Source organism: Camelina sativa, chromosome 19 (genome assembly GCF_000633955.1).
Source record: "Camelina sativa cultivar DH55 chromosome 19, Cs, whole genome shotgun sequence".
In the NCBI taxonomy this organism is placed as follows: Eukaryota; Viridiplantae; Streptophyta; class Magnoliopsida; order Brassicales; family Brassicaceae; genus Camelina; species Camelina sativa.
In genome coordinates, this window is record NC_025703.1 from 20,803,018 (window position 1) to 20,820,258 (window position 17,241).

The window sequence follows — 17,241 nt, forward strand, 5'->3', positions numbered from 1 at the left end:
AAAAAAAAAAAAAAAAAAAATTGGATAAAATAAATCTTTGCATGAAATAGGAAAGTGGTAAGGTGTATACATAAATTGTTATTAACTAACATTTTTTTCCAGCTTCCTCCACACTAGAGTCTTCATTTTGGCAAAGAAATCATAATTTATGTTGTTGTAACCAAATTTTAGGGTCTGACTGGTTCTCCGGCTACCTACATTTGCGTATGGTAGTGGTTGCTAGCGATTGGTGTCAATCATACAAATCGCTCCCAATCGTTCTCAATCACTGAATTCCAAAAGCTGCTTCCCACACTAGATCATTAATTTACTGAATTTAATATATATATATATATGTTCATATTTTGGTTTTATGAAAAATTAAAACAACCTCAACGGTTGAATAAAAAAAATGACATCAGCAGTCCCTCAAAAATAGGTTTACTATTATTACATATATATAGATTGGATATTGGAGCCAGATATCCAATGTTTTTGGACATATCTGGATGTACGGATCTGTCGGATATGTGATTTTAATATCCGAATCCGGATCCGCTTATCTCGGATATCCAAAATCCGGATATCCGTTCAAATTCCGGATATCTGCGGATAACCGGATCCGGTCTGTCTTTTTTTCTTCTCTTCTGCTCTCTCTCCTTCTGGCCCCAAAAGAAATTCTAGCATGTCAGATCTTCAATCTCCTATGCATCGGATCTTCAATCTCCTATCCATCCGATTTTCAGTTTCCTCTCCGCCAGATCTTCAATTTCATCACTTTAAGTCTTCGATCTTGTTTTTCTCTCATAAGAGAGGGCTAGGAACAAATTAGATATAACAGAAAGAAGATGAAGAAGATGGTGGTGGAGAAGGAATATAGTTGAAATCAAACAGACAAAGAAGATAATTTCGATCACGGCTCCCTCTTCTATGATATCGCCGACGGAGAAGTAAAGAGAGATGGGAATTTTTTTTTTTTTTTTATGTTGTCGAGAGTTTTAGTTGTTAGGGTTGTGAGTATTGTTTAGTTTTTGTATTTTTGGGCTTAGCCCAATACAACACACAAACTAAAATTAAAAGTCCAACAATATATTCTGGGATAAAAACGGATGCGGATATCCAGTTATAAAATTTTCTACTATCCGGATCCGAATCCGGATCCGCCCAGATACACAATTTCACTATCCGAATCCGAATCCGTTTTACTCGGATATCCGGTTTTTTGGAGCAGATGTGGGCGGATCCTGGATCGGATACCGGATGTCGGATAATAGGTGGCCTACCTCAAAGTCAAAAAAAAATATACGAGCTAATTTCAGGTTTGTTTTTTAAATATTTTTTTATTTCCTTTTTTCTTTTATTAATTATCCAACAGACCCGACCCGATAAGCGGGGGTTAAGAAATCTCCGGGTCGGCCAATATCTATCTGCGAGAAATTGTTTTGCGATTGGAGCGATCTGCGAAAGCTGCTGATTTGAGGGCTTGATTAGGGTCTCGATTCGGTCGTTGAATCAATCATGGAAGTAGGTGAGGGTTACGTGGGGTATATTGGAGTGGAGGAGCGTAGAGCGATGCAATTGCAGAAGAGGCGAAAGGTGTCAGTCAGAGTTGCAGGAAGAAGAAGCCGACAAGGTAAAGGTAAAGCTCGCTGAAGGTAAACCTAGCTTGCTCGTTCAAGCAACTCAGCAGAAGCGACATGTACCCGCCCAATTGAGTGCTACGGAGCAAATTATTTTACAAGAGAAGGAGATGATGGAGCATTTATCTGATAAGAAGACGCTTATGTCTGTTGGCGAATTAGCCAAAGGTATCACTTATACAGAGCCTCTCTTAACTGGCTGGAAACCCCCTTTGCATATTAGGAGGAAGATGTCGACGAAACGCATGGATTTGATTAGGAGGCAATGGCATATTATAGTTAACGGTGATGATATTCCTCCTCCAATCATATGAAGCTCCCTAGACCTCTTCTCGACACCCTTAATGAGAAGGGAATTGTTCAGCCGACTCCTATCCAAGTTCAGGGCCTTCCTGTGGTTTTGTCTGGTAGAGATATGATTGGGATTGCCTTCACCGGTTCGGGAAAGACGCTCTGGTTTTCGTTCTTCCCACGATCATGATAGCTCTGCAGGAGGAGCTAATGATGTCATCCAGGAGGTCGAATACGTCAAACAAGAAGCAAAGATTGTTTACCTCCTTGAGTGCCTCCAGAAAACCTCTCCACCTGTTTTGATTTTCTGTGAGAACAAACCTGATGTTGATCATATTCACGAGTACTTGTTACTGAAAGGAGTGGAAGCAGTGGCCATCCATGGAGGAAAACACCAAGAAGACAGAGAGTACGCTATCTCTTCCTTCAAATCTGGTGAAAAAGACGTCCCGGTCGCGACCGATGTTGCTTCAAAGGGCTTAGATTTCCCTGATATACAACACGTCATCAACTACGACATGCCTGCAGAGATTGAGAACTATGTGCATAGGATCGGACGAACTGGTCGGTGTGGGAAAACTGGGATTGCAACTACGTTCATAAACAGGAACCAAACCGAAACCACTCTGCTTGATTTGAAACACTTGTTGCAAGAAGCTAAACAGAGGATCCCGCCTGTCCTTGCCGAACTTAATGATCCAATGGAAGAAGCAGAGACCATTGCTAATGCAAGCGGTGTCAAGGGTTGTGCTTTTTGCGGCGGTCTCGGACACCGTATTCCAAACTGCCCAAAACTGGAGCACCAGAAGAGTCTGGCCATATCTAATTCTAGCAAAGACTATTTTGGCTCTGGTTGATACAGAGGAGAGATATAATCTTTTTCTATGTTCGTGTTCTGTTCTTTTTTCGGTTTTTTGAACTGAGATTTCTTTGCTCGATCTCTTATTTTACTTGCCATCCTTATTTTTTTAAGAGCAGACTCATGTCTAGTGACACTGGCCGATGTATTTTTTTTTTTCAAATGAATGAATCAGTAGTTTGTAGTAGTTTTGTGTCCCTTATAATATAAGAACGGTTCTCCTTGATTACCATATGCATATGTTAGTGAAACTTGGTCAGGTAAAACTGACATCTTGAATCCTTGATTCCCATATACATATGTTGAGATTCTTGTATATCTTAGCCCTGCTGATTGTTAGACTGAGATTCATGTTACAAAAATGAAGATAACAAGTCTGATCCTGTTTTCCTTAACCTTGTTAAGTTTTACTCTCTGAGTTAGTTATATGACTGAGGCTTATCTTCAGAATCTAGATTTTTTTTTTTTTTTTTCAGTTTTGTTTCTAGGGAAATGGATCGGAGATCCTATCACGAAGCTCTCAGCGTTGGTGCTTATCATCACTATACATGACTTCTTGATTTTGACAGTGACTGCGTTTTGGTCTACTTTCATCTATATCCTCTATATTAACACGGCCTTTTCTTGCCAGAAACAGTCGAAGATCCTTAACTGTGAATGGATTCATTGGCCTCAAACTTCTGAAGCACTTGACTACATGCAAAATCTTGATCAACTGAAAGACTGTGATGAAAAGCTGCGAAGAGAGCTTCCAATGATTCAAGAAGCTTTTGTCTAAGGGTCCTTGTTCTGTGTTCCTTGAAGGAGCTGCTGTTTTTGGACTGAAGGAGTGCTCTTGCCGAGTTTGGTGAGCTGGATCGTGTGTTGCTTCTTCAGTTTCTGAAAAACATGTCTTTGTGATCTGTTGTCTATCTCAATGATTTTTCAATGTTTAAATAGGGTGGAGCAGAGGGGGTTACATGCTCTGCAGAAGTCACGTTGCTTGATTTATGAGCTCGTCCACAATGGGAGTGTCGAGTCGCACTTGCACGATGACATATTCTGATCGCTGCACTTGTAATGACAATATATTCCAATTATATCCATCACCACCTAAAACCTGGTTTTCCGGTTGTTGACAAAACAGAAGGAACGCTTATCTCCGTGAAGTAATTCACCGTGATTTCAAGGCTAGCTATGTTCTCCTAGAAGATGACGTTACCCCAAAAGTCTCTGACTTTGGACTGGCGAGAGAAGCAACCGAAGGAGGTCAACATATTTCAACTCGACTCATGGGGACCTTTGGGAAAATTTTCTTTTTTCTCTCAGATGTGATGAATACAGACACTCTGTCTAGATGGCGGACTCACAGTGACTAACCTGAAAATAGTTGCAGGTACGTGGCTCCTGAGTATCCAATGACAGGGCATCTCCTTGTTAAAAGCGATGTCTATAGTTACGGTGTGGTTTTACTCGAGCTTCTCACTGGTAGAAGACCGGTAGACATGTCTCAACCTTCAGGAGAAGAAAACCTTGTGACATGGGCGAGACCCGTACTAGCCAACAATTTGATTCCTTAATTTGCTTGAAATCTCCCTTGTCCAGCCTGTCTTTGTCTAATATATATATGTATATGTATATTCCTTCTCAGAGACACAGCAAAATACGTGCCATTGATGAAGACCAATCTTGTAAGCCATTCACTCAAGTACCTCACAAGGTCATATCTCGGATATGAGATCCAATGCAGGAAGCACAGTGCTCACGAGGACTGTGTATCTGTGATGAGGCTGTACAAGAGAATTCGGGATCAAGGTCTCAACTCGTGCAAACAGAGCAAGAAGATGAAGCTCGATGAGCTAAAAGAGCTGTACAACAACTCCTACTCCAAATCAGAGTACCTCTGCTGGTGCTTTGACCGCTGATTATGACTTCTTGTCGTTCTGTTAACTGGAAGCTCCTACTTAGCTTACATGAAATATCCTGCTTCCAACTGAGAATATAACTTCCTTGCTCTCTATGGTACTCTGTGATCATGAATGGAGAATTACTCTAGGACTCCACTCTGCATTATTAATCGTAGCTCAGTCACTAGTTCCTTTACTAAACTTGCTTCCAAATGTTGCTTCTCTTTGCTAAGCATGCGTTGTTTATTATTATTAGGGTATTACTCTGCAGTATTTCTGTTTACTAAAAGTCTTCTGCAAGCTTTGAGCCGCTTCCGTGGAAAACTGTTATAAAAAGTTTTCAACTCTAGATTGTACACTTAAAATCGCAAACTTTAGTTGACCATGGTTTAAGTGACTTTAGTTAACTTTAGTTGTACACGGGACCAACGGAGTTCAAATTCCCCTCTCTTCTCTTTTATTAATTGCAAATTGTGAACTGACTCAAAGTAGTCTTGATTAAGGTTTTAACAGAAAGTGATTCTGTTTCTGACTGCACTTCATTCTTACAGAAGCCCCGATGACAGCAAGAGTTTCTCAGATTGCAGACACGACACTAGACAGTATTGTTTGTGTCTTGATTTTCAAATTGCTGACATTACACCTCATTCCTACATAACCCTTTTGTCAGTTTATGTCTTTTTTTCTTTTAGATGTTCTGCTTGTGAATTATCAACAAAAGAACAGGCCCGTTGTCTTGTGTGTTGGACAAGCCTGCGTGCTTGATGGTGGCGACCGCTATGAGATCTGCCTGTTGCTCGTTTTGTAACTCGTTGTTGCCAAAACGATCATTATCCTTTCGTGTTTACTATTTGAGAACGTGTTGTTATTATTCGATTTGTAATGATTTCATTTCTGACATTTCTTGTGTGTGACAACCCGTCCCGCAGATCCCACTAGCCCCCGCTAGCTGTCCCAACGGACCGTCCGTGGATCCTGCTAGCTCCCCGCTAGCCGTCCCAATGGATCCCAAGTTGGTCCTGCAGGGCATCGATCCTAAACCATCACTGTGAATTTGGATGAATAGTTCCATTCAACAATGAGGTGTTAGGATCGATGCCTTGTAGGGCCAGCTTGGGTCCTATGGGGGCAAGGTAGCGGGGGGCTAGGGGGTCCACGGGACGGGTTGTTACATTGTGAGTTGGGCTAAGTGAAACCTTAACATAATACTCTAAATAGTCCGACTTGATCGCAAGAATCACGATTCTCGAATCTTATACAAAATCATTTATGAACAAAGTGTGTTTGAATATGAATCATCCTCATGTGTTTCTCCAACATTCTCCCCATCACAAGATGTTACAAAGCATCCGTGTATATACACAATCAGAATATACATAAGACACAGACCGGGAGGAAGCATGGCTTGTTGCTACCATGAATGTTGAACAGTAAAGCAACAAGCTAATTGAGACGTTCAAAACGTAACATAAATAACACAAATTGTTCAGACATTCATAGAACAAACTGCCAACTTAGCTTTGAACATTCGAACCTTGTAATCCATGTCCTTCACCTTCTCTCTGTGATCCTCTTCCTTCTCCTTGTCTATGTGATTCCCCTTGCTTTTCCTCGTCTCTCTGATTCCTCTTCCTTCTCCTTGTCTATGTGATTCCCTTTGCTTTTCCTCGTCTCTCTGATTCCTCTTCCTCGTCCTTGTCTCCGTGATCCCCTCCCTTGTCCTTGTCTCTGTGATCCTACTTGTGGTCAAGAAATTCATATTATAATACCATCGACCATCTGTGATGGACAATATTGTTCGATACGAGTACTGAAACTTAGCCGGCTTACACAGAGGTAAAAATATAGTTAACTTGCTTAAACAAAAAAATATATATATCAGAAAAAGAGTCAGTTAGGCTTACCTTTGACTGTGGATTAGAGGGAATCTCTGCAATGACTTCTCCAGGACTGGCACTAGTAGAGGGAACACTGCAAATCGTAAGCGAGTCTGGTGATCCTTCTCTTGGAATGCTAGAGGCAGAGTGAGGCCGGTTCACCATGTCCTCTAGCGGTCCGGAGCTATATTCCATGGTTATGAACGACGAAGCTTGACCATACCTTAACCGAGGTGTCAAATTCCACAAGCTGCTATCCGATGGAGCCAGATCGCCTTTGAAGTCAGCAGAGTTTGGTACTAATGAGTCCTTTTGGCTGCAATAGTCACCACAGGTCTCATCTGCATCGTTGTATATAAGTTTCAATGCCTGCACAACTTCACCCATAAATGGTATGTGTGAGACCTCTTGGTGGACGCACATGGAGGCAATAGCAGCCACTTTCGCCATGTCATCAAAGTTGTAGGTTCCAGCCAATGCAGGGTCCACCAGTTGCTCCAGGCCCTCTTTGTTGACTAGTAAGGGTCTCGCCCATGTCACAAGGTTTTCTTCTCCGGAAGGTTGAGACATGTCTACCGGTCTTCTACCACACCGTAACTATAGACATCGCTTTTAACAAGGAGATGCCCTGTCATTGCTTACTCAGGAGCCACATACCTGCAATTATTTCCAAGGTAGTCAGTGTAAGTCCGCCTTCTATAGACAGTGTCTGTATTCTTCACATTTGAAGAAAAAACAAAAATTTACCCAAAGGTCCCCATGACTCGAGTTGAAATATGTTGACTTCCTTCGGTTGCTTCTCTCGCCAGTCCAAAGTCAGAGACTTTTGGGGTAAAGTCATCTTCTAGGAGAACATTGCTAGCCTTGAAATCACGGTTGATTACTCGGGGATTTGAATCTTCATGGAGATAATATTGAATTAAACAAGATAGTACCTTATGAAGAAACTCTCTTAAGAAAACCTTGTATTGCTTTAGAAAACTAACTCAAAAACTAAAGCTTTTCTTAAACTCTCTAATCTCTCACAAGTTGTGCCACAGCTTTGACACCTCCTTATATAGATAGAGAATTCTAACACCAAATCTCAATTGTATTAGGATTACTTATTTAGATAACTCCTAAATAACCTTGAGCTAATTCTATTCCATAACTAGGTAGGATTAGCCTTAACTCTTCTTAACTTTGCTTGTTTCTCAAGCTTAAACAAACAATCTCCCCTTTCAGCTTGATCTTTTCTTTTGTTGTGTCCTTTACACCAACAAGTTCTCGAATCTCCAAGAACTTAATCCTCCCTAATGCTTTTTGAGTATATCAGCCTTCTGCTTGCTTCCAGGTACATGCTCTACCTCTACTAGTCCATTTTCAACACATTCTCGGATAAAATGGTATCTTTGGTGTATGTGTTTACTTCTGTCGTGGAAGACAGGGTTTCTCGTGAGCGCTATGGTGGATTTGTTGTCAATCTTTATTAGCACCTTCTTACTATCCTGTCCAGTAATCTCCCCAAGTAGCTCCTGAAGCCATATAGCTTGCTTTGCAACCTCTGTAGCCGCCATGAACTCAGCCTCACAAGAAGAAATCGTCACAGTTTCTTGTTTTTGTGAGCACCATGTGATTGGACAGTGATTAAAGTAAAAGATGTGGCCAGTGGTGCTCTTCCCATCATCCTCGTCAACATTATGGTTGCTATCGCTGAAACCAACCAAGCCTGCTTCATCAAAACGTGTACGACTGATTTCACTATAACCGACCAACTCTGCTCCTTCTGATCGGGTGAAATTGAGACCAAAAGAAAGTGTTCCTCGTAGGTATCTGAGTATCTGCTTTAGTGCGGTTCCATGAGACACCTTAGGTTCACGCATATATCTGCTCAAAACACCTACACAAAAAGAAAGGTTTGGTCGAGTGTGCAGCAGGTATTTGAGACAACCAATGTTTCTTGTATATGTCCTTTCTTGTATACCCTCTTCTCCTTGTGCTTTGGACATAGTTAGACCAGACTCCATGGGTGTAAGTACCGCATTACATTTTCTCATCCCTACTTCTTCTATAATTTTTCTAGTATATCTTTCTTGTTTCAACAAAATACCATTATCATGTTGAATCACTTCAATCCCAAGGTAATAGGTAAGCCTTCCGAGATCACTCATCTCAAAACTCTCAGCTATTCCAACTTTAAAATCTTTAACTATCTTCAAACAAGAACCTGTGACAAGTAAATCGCCGACATAAACAGCCACTAGAAGAAGGTGCTCCCCCACCATCTTTCGAACACTTCTCAAACTTTAAATCTCTAAGAGTTTGATTTAGCTTTGTGTTCCACGCCCTCGGCGCCTGTTTCAAACCGTACAAGGCTTTGCTTAGTTTATACACCTTTCCCTCACTTCCTGCAACCACAAAACCATCAGGCTGAGAAACATAAACTTCTTCCTTCAGATCACCGTGAAGGAAAGTTGTCTTCACATCCAAATGATGTACTTCCCATCCGCGTGAAGCCGCTAATGCAATGATTAAGCGAATGGTCTCAATACATGCTACTGGAGCAAATACTTCATCAAAGTCTATACCATATCTCTTAACATAACCCTTTGCTACTAGTCGTGCCTTATACTTGTTAATACTTCCATTAGAGTTCCGTTTAATCTTAAAAACCCACTTTAACCCAATCGGTTTTGCTCCTAGTGGAAGATCAACTAAGATCCAAGTTTTGTTTTTAACTATCGAAGACAACTCTTCGTCACAAGCATCACGCCACACCTGCAACTCCTTTGCTTCCTGGTAATCCCACGGTTCTTCATCAAGTGCCAGTAATAGATGTTCGCTTTCCAGTTCAGCTAAAAATGAGTAATCCTCCTCAAGTTCTGCAGAAAGAACGCAATCATCAAGATATTTTGGGCTGACCGAGATTCTAGATGACTTTCGTATTGCAAGTTGTGGTTCTAGACTCTGCTGTTGTTTCTCTTCTGTTTCTGTTACATCAATCTTAACAGATTCTTCTTTTCTGCTATTAACATTATGAGCTAGATCTTCATCAATCGTAATAACATCATTGTCACATGTCTTGTCTTTGGCTGCATCATAAGTCTCTATTTCTTCCACTTCAACCGGTTCCCTTATTCCATTGTTACCAAATTCTCCAAAAACAATCTTGAGCCTATCAGAAACTATTCTCTGTTTCAGTGGTTCAAGCAACCAATAGGCTTTCGATCCAAGTTCTGTACCAAGATGTACTAAGGCTCTTGCTCAATCATCTAGTTTCTTCAAATGTTGAGTCTTTGTTTTCGCATAACCAATACAGCCAAAAACACGCAGATGCTCCAAGTTTGGCTTCTTACCTTTATACGCTTCATATGGAGTTTGTGCAGTCAATGCCTTTGTTGGTACTCTGTTTATGAGGTAAGTAGCATGCCTTACTGCTTCTCCCCATAAGTAGTTTGGAACTTTCATGTGTTTAAGAATACTTCTAGTCATTCCAAGTAAAGTTATGTTTCTTCTTTCCACAACTCCATTCTGTTGTGGAGAATAAGGAGCTGTTCGATGTCTTTGTATACCTGAAACTTCACAGAACCTGTTAAACTCTCCTGACACAAACTCCCTACCACGGTCTGTTCTGAATGTTTTTATTTCCACCCCTAATTCTTGCTCTCAACTATTGCTTTAAACCTTTTGAACCTCTCAAAAGCATCACTTTTCTCCTTTAAAAGTAATGTCCACATATATCTTGAATGATCGTCGATTAGAACAAATATATATCGATTTCCAGCTGGTGCAGTAGGTGTGATGGGTCCACAAAGGTCTCCATGAACAAGCTCAAACACATGAGAAGCACGGTAAGATGTTGCCTTTGGGAACACTCTTCTTGATTGTTTTCCGAGCAAACATGACGAACACAAATTTCTGTCAACTTCAAAACTTGGTATCCCTGTGACCATCTGATGTCGTAGCATAGTCTTTATTCCTTCACTTCCAATGTGTCCAAGTTTGGCATGCCATCTAGAGGAATCACTAGTATCTTTGACCTGTAAGCAACAAGTAGTCTCAACCTCCATAACCACCTTATATAACCGGTTTCTTGATATATTTGCTTTTACTAATAGCCTTCCATCTAAATCATATAAGGTTAAATAATCTCTCCTCATCCTGACATCACATCCAGATTATGTTGTCTGACCAAGACTTATGATGTTGCTATTTAAATAGACTTCACTCAAAATTTTCTTCTCACCATTAGCACACACAAACAGAATTGACCCTTTTCCTTTAATGTCAATGCGAGAGTCATCCCCAAACCGTACTTTACCTGTAACATTCTTGTCTAGCTTAACGAAATAGTTAAGGTGTCCACTCATATGATTGTTGGCTCCATTGTCCAAGTACCAGACACTATCTTATGCAGAGTGCTTTTCCATCTTGCTCGGCTTTACCGTCTGCTCATTGAGATAAACAACTTCATGCATCATTAGTTAATCAGCTTCATGAGTGTTGTCATCTTCATTTTCCTCTGTTTCTTGCATTTTTAGCAATCTATCTAGACAGTTTGATGCATAGTGACCAACCTTTTCACATCTATATCATACAATCTTTGATTTATCCCTCCGTTGATAACCAAACTGTCCACGACCTCTTCCTCGTCCGAATCTTCCACCAAATCTTCCACCGCCTTGTCCTCGTCCTCTAAAACCACCTGAATTTCCTTGGAAAGACTGAGAGTCCATGTTAGGATACATAAGTTTCCCTTGATCCTCTTCTTTCTATTCTTCTTCATCACATATTCTCTCTTCGTAAGCTTTAAGTCGGCCTACAATATCTTCGAAGCTAGTTGCATTGAGGTCAAGGACCTGTTCAAGGGCAGCGATGATGTGTATGTAACGTCTCCGAGGTAAGCTTTTAAGAAACTTTTTTACAAGTTTTGGTTCTTAAATATCTTCTCCTAAGGCTGCAGACTTTGTGGATATCTCAGAAAGCTTCCCAACAAAATCATCGATCTTGTCGTTCTCTTTCATCTTTAGTCAATCAAAGTTAGCCATCAAAGTTTGCAGTCGTGCTTCTCGGACCCTATCTGCACCAACATGTCTTGAATTTATTGCTTCCCAGACGGCTTTTGCAGTGTTGAGTTTACCTACTTGTAGAATTAGAGCCTCTGGTATGGATTGAAAAAGGAGACCTTTAGCCATGTCGTTCTTCTCTTCATTCTCAGATCCATGTTCTATGACTTCCCACACTTTGTGAATTCGCAGAGCAATTTCCATTCTCATAGACCATACAATATGATTTGTGGTATTAAGCATTGGACATTGAATTGAGGATGAATAGCTTTCTCGTACTGTGTTTGGCACATCAACAATGGCGCCTGCATCTTTTTCTACGTCTCCCATGTTTTAAAATTCAAACAAGAGCAACTTCTCTTGTAATCGTTGTGAAAGAAAACTTTGTTTGAAGAGAAAAAAGATCCTCTCCTTTAGTTCAAGGATACTAGATTGAAAAATTCAATAATGCTCTGATACCAAATATTGAATTAAACAAGATAGTATCTTATGAATAAACTCTCTTAAGAAAACCTTGTACTGCTTTAGAAAACTAACTCAAAAACTAAAGCTTTTCTTAAACTCTCTAATCTCTCACAAGTTGTGTCACAGTTTTGACACCTCCTTATATAGATAGAGAATTCTAACACCAAATCCCAATTGTATTAGGATTACTTATTTAGATAACTCCTAAATAAACTTTGAGCTAATATTATTCCATAACTCGGTAGGATTAGCCTTAACTCTTCTTAACTTTGCTTGTTTCTCAAGCTTAAACCAACAGATAAGCCAGTCCTCTTGCTGCTCCAAGTGAAATCTTCAATCGTGCATCCCAATCAAGCGTTCCTTCTGTTTTGTCAACAACCGAAAAACCAGGTTTTAGGTGGTGATTGAAATATAATTGGGATATGTTGTCATTACAAGTGCAGCGATCAGAATATGTCACCGTGCAAGTGCGACTCGACACTCCCATTGTGGACGAGCTCATAAATCAAGCAACGTGACCATGCATAGATGCATAGATGACAAAAATAATACACCATACAATTATACAATTAAGTCCATACGATTTAAATTTAAACATTTATAAGCCTATCCTAGATTTAAAATTTCTCTAATTTTGTTTTATTAGTGCATTTTTCTATTTTATCATTGTATAAAACATAGTTTTTACAATTAATCCAATTCCCAAAAAAAAAGTTTTATATTTTTCAATAATTTAGTATATCTAAATATAGTTATAAAGTTCACATTTATAATTCAATAGTCTGTCTATGTTTGTACATGTGGGTGTCAAAACCTCCAAGCTTGTGGTATTTCCAAGTTTTCAGCTGCTCTAGTTTCTAAGCTCGTGTTTATCATTACTGCACTAGATTTAGCTGTAGGTTGAATTTTCCTGTGAGCCGCTCACTGCAGATTTCTTTGATAAGCTTTTGGCAAGCACTATATAATGCATTTTCTTTTTCGAGTACCTACCTAATACCTATATGTAAATACTTTTATTGTTTGTAATTTTCTAAGAACATATATAACTTTGTTCTTCTACCTGAGTGTGACACATTCAAGAAATCGTGACTTACATAGATGCTTGTGGTTACATATAGATTCAAAACTTAGCGATGGAGTCGGTGTATGCTAATGTCGATCCTTTTCCTTGGCTGATGTAGTATATTTGGAAAGCTCGGAACGCACGTGTTTTCGATAACCAAGTTGAACGTCCGGATGAGATTGTCCGGGTGGTGGAAGGCGAGACTTTGACCTGGCAGAAGGCTCAGGTGGATGCCGAGGGGGAGGAGATTCCCTCCACCCCTATGCATCCAATGTCTGGGCATCGAGAGGGTTTATCGCTTCGTCCGGTTTTTATGGGATATAGATGTTATGTTGACGGCTCTTGGAAGGCGACTGATGTTTTGCAGGTACAGGATGGTGTTGTACCTCGTCAGAAGGATCGCCACCAGTGCTTGGAGCAAAAATTTCTGGCGAAGTTTATCCCCGTTACATGTCGAAGTTGAAGCCTTCATCTGGGCGATGCGATGCATGATTGGACATAACTTCTGGGATGTGGTTTTTTCTTACAGACTGCTCAGATTTGATGAAGATGGTGTCTTCCCCTAATGAGTGGCCAGCTTTTGCAACATACCTCGACGACATTCAGATGGACAGGGAGGAGTTTTTTTCTTTCTTTTTGATTTACGTTTCTCGCCATGCTAATGTACAAGCGGATTCTTTAGCATGTCAAGCGCGTGTGTCTCCGCATCATGTTTTATTTGTAGATAATTTTCCTCCTAATTGGCTCGTTTGAGCTGATTCTTTTGTTGAAAAAAAAAACTTAGTTTCTTAGATGCTTTCAGTTTGCATCTTTCGACTATTGCTTAGAGACACTTTAGACTTAGCTCATGTTTTCCTGAAACAACATATGCTATTGTTTTTGTCATTTTCCTGAAACAGCATATACAACATATATACATTGTAATCTTATATATATGGACGATGTTCTTTTAAATATTTACAGTTTCAAAATTTTAACATAGCAAAACAGAAAAAGGCGAAAAGAAGGAGATTCATATATATATATATATATATATATATATATTTTAAATACCTTTTCATTTCATACCTTAGATTCCCAAAAAGGGGATACCGATTACATCTACGTCGGAGGAGTATCACCTACAACATACAATAAAGAAGGAGAAAGAATACAAACGACCCTTACACCAGATGACATTAGTTTTGAAACATTCCAAACCAAGTGACTAACTTTGTTTCTCCAGGAAGACGTGGAGCATGACCCGGTCCCTCGTTCCTTGATAAAGGTTTTAAGCGGCTCCTAATAATGACCTTGATCTCTTGTATCAAGGCACACGGAGTTCGCGAGATCGCAGTGTGCAGACGTGAGTTTCGTTCTTTCCAGAGAAGGTAAACTGAGGCTTGAAAGGCAAGCCTTAAGATCATTGCCACATTCCTATCCCTACACGGATTCCTTAACCACACCAGAGCATCATGAACCAAATTGGGAGGAACTACTGCAGCCCTTGAGTGAAAATATCCCCAAACTTCCCCAGAGAAAGAACAATCGAAGAATAAATGTTGCTTGCATTCATCCTCTTGATCACACAAGAGACAAACAGATGGGATTGCCAACCCCCATTGTATCAGTCTATCTCTTGTGTGTAATCTGTTTATGGCCAGTAACCATGTAATGAAAGCATGCTTTGGTATCCTGCTCTTGCACCACACCGAAGCATACCAATCGACCCGTGGAGCTGGATGATTCAAAGCTTCCCATGTTAAAGCCGTAGAGAACCTTGACGAAGCCTCATCATTCCCCACTTTCCATAAATACATGTCATCGTCCCCATCCTCCCGTAGATTCAGTACTGACGGTGGGGGAAGACACTCCTTCAACAGGAGAATTATAGGGTTCCTACTACGGCTCCTAGAAATCCACCAATTCCCTTCTCTCACTGCATCAAAAACCACTGCATGTCTAGACAGCCCCGATACCATTGGTCCTCTGTCACCCGTTAACTCCAACAAAGGCCCCAATCCTGTCCAATTATCACTCCAAAAACTACATGTGATTCCTGTTCCCACCTTGCACACAACAAAGGGTCTTGCCAGAGGTCTCAGCTTGCATATGCTTTTCCATATCCAGCTTCCAGAGGTTACATTCGCCATCTCCCAGAAATTTCCACTCCTTAGTAAGTTTCTCCTTATCCAAGAAACCCACAGAGAACCCACTGAGGTGAACAACAACCAAATGAGCTTCAACACTAAAAATTTGTTCCAAGGCAACAATCTTCTTAATCCCAACCCACCACACTCCTTAGTAGTGCATACTAACTCCCAGCTGACTCTAGCTCCCCCTTTCCATAAAAATGAGCTGCAAATCCTTTCTATTTCCTCTATGCATTTATTCAGTAGGAAAAATATTGAAGTTATAGTTGAGTATATGACCGATTGTAAGAGCTGAAGTCTCCCAGCAAAAGACAGGTGCCTCACGTTCCACGCCGTAAATCTTCCAGAGGTTTCTTTCCCGGGATATATCCCACTAGTTCTGAAGCTTGGAGTTGTAAAACAAACTTTCAACCATTCAATGAATTTTTGTGGCAAGTCTAGAGCATGGAGGACATTTAACATGAACTGCCAATCTACGTTGTCATAAGCTTTGGCTATATCAACTTGGAGGCAACCTCTCGTAGTATCCCCTCGGACATGGAAGTCTGTAACTAGCTCATAAGCTAGTAGGACATTCTCACACAGGTATCTCCCTTGTATAAACCCCACCCGATTACTTTGTACCGCGTCTGATACGAACAGCTTCATTTTCTGTTTCAAGAGTAGAGAAATTATCTTATACACTGTGTTGCAGCACGAGACAGGACGAAACTGAGTAATTCGGTCAGCTCCCGACACTTTTGGTATAAGATTATTAATAGTAGCATTGAGGCTTTTTGGCAAAGTACACGAGCGGAAGAAATCTTGGAAAACCTCAACTACTACACTGCCTACTTCACCCCATGCTTCCCAAATGAATTCGACAGGAAAACCGTCTGGTCTTGGAGCTTTGTTCTTTGGCATGGTTACGATTGTTCTCTGTATCTCTTCAATAGTAGGGATTTGAAGCAGCTGGGAAGCCAACTCAGAACCACACCTAAATGGAGAGATACCTCTGATTTCTTCAATGGACAATGGTTGAACTCCTGAGTTTGCTGTTCATAGGAGATTTTTATAATACGCTAACAACATATCCTTCACTTGAGCCATATTGTGAACCAAATCATCATCCATTCCTCTCAAATGCTTGATCCCATTCCTTCCTTGATTTTCAAGGACATACCTATGGAAGAAAGCAGTGTTCGCATCCCTATCTTTGTACCATCGAATCCTAGACTTCTGCTTGTAGAAGGATTCCTGAGTTTTTTCAAAGAAGTGCCAGGCTTTCCGGGCTAGAAACTCTTGCCTAAACAGGGAATCAGAGGGAGTGGTCAATAAGGCAGCTTGCACTTCCTCTAATTTTTCTAGAGCCTCCTTAGCCCTTTGCTGGATATTACCATACCCTTCTCTGTTCAACTGCATGCAAGCTTCCTTAACCATCTTGAATTTCTGGCCCATGGTGAACAGCTTGGTTCCTACAGAACAAGGCCTCTGCCAAGCATCTCGAATCCTCTCCCTGAACCGAGGGTGAGTAGACAGGAAGGAAAAGTACTTAAAGGGCTTCTTTGATTGTTCTACCCTTGTCGTGGAGTAGACTATGCATGGAGAATGATCAGAGTCTCCTGGTGCCTCAATAACCGTAATAGCCTCCGGATAATGAGTTCGCCAGGTCTCATTTACAAGTACCATATCCAGCTTCCTCAAGATTGGATCCTCTTGTCTCCCATTAAACCAAGTGAAGAATGCTCCCCTACTCGGCATATCTGATAGCTCATTCGTTTGTACGCATTCCCGAAGCTCATTCATTCTGGACAAGGGTAGCGAATGGGGGATAACTGAGAAATGTTCATTAGCAAACAAAATCTGATTAAAGTCTCCCATAACCAACAAGGGGTGATTCCTTGCAGGGGAGTTCTGAACAATATCAGAGAGTTCTAACCAGAGATCTCTTCGCTGAATCTGAGTGTTATAAGCATAAACAAAGGCAACCGAGAAGCTTTCAGTAGTTGCCGGATCAAAAAAGCC

General features: G+C 40.6%; 3 protein-coding genes and 1 pseudogene across 3 annotated transcripts; 1 reads left to right on the forward strand and 3 right to left on the reverse strand.

Moving 5' to 3' along the window:
- LOC104766808 overlaps positions 1–3,001 on the forward strand; it is a 15,515-nt pseudogene extending 12,514 nt beyond the window's left edge.
- On the reverse strand, positions 6,142–7,102 carry LOC109130879 (receptor-like serine/threonine-protein kinase ALE2). The gene is made up of 2 exons (XM_019240961.1): positions 6,560–7,102; positions 6,142–6,480 (listed from the first exon to the last, which is right to left on the reverse strand). The coding sequence occupies exons 1-2, from the start codon at positions 7,100–7,102 to the stop codon at positions 6,142–6,144; spliced, it is 882 nt and encodes a 293-aa protein (XP_019096506.1).
- Positions 14,223–15,237, reverse strand: LOC109130880. Its single transcript, XM_019240962.1, has 2 exons — positions 14,318–15,237; positions 14,223–14,226 (listed from the first exon to the last, which is right to left on the reverse strand). The coding sequence occupies exons 1-2, from the start codon at positions 15,235–15,237 to the stop codon at positions 14,223–14,225; spliced, it is 924 nt and encodes a 307-aa protein (XP_019096507.1).
- Positions 15,273–17,022, reverse strand: LOC109130881. Its single transcript, XM_019240963.1, has 3 exons — positions 16,304–17,022; positions 15,562–16,213; positions 15,273–15,299 (listed from the first exon to the last, which is right to left on the reverse strand). Exons 1-3 carry the CDS (start codon positions 17,020–17,022, stop codon positions 15,273–15,275), a joined length of 1,398 nt encoding a protein of 465 aa, XP_019096508.1.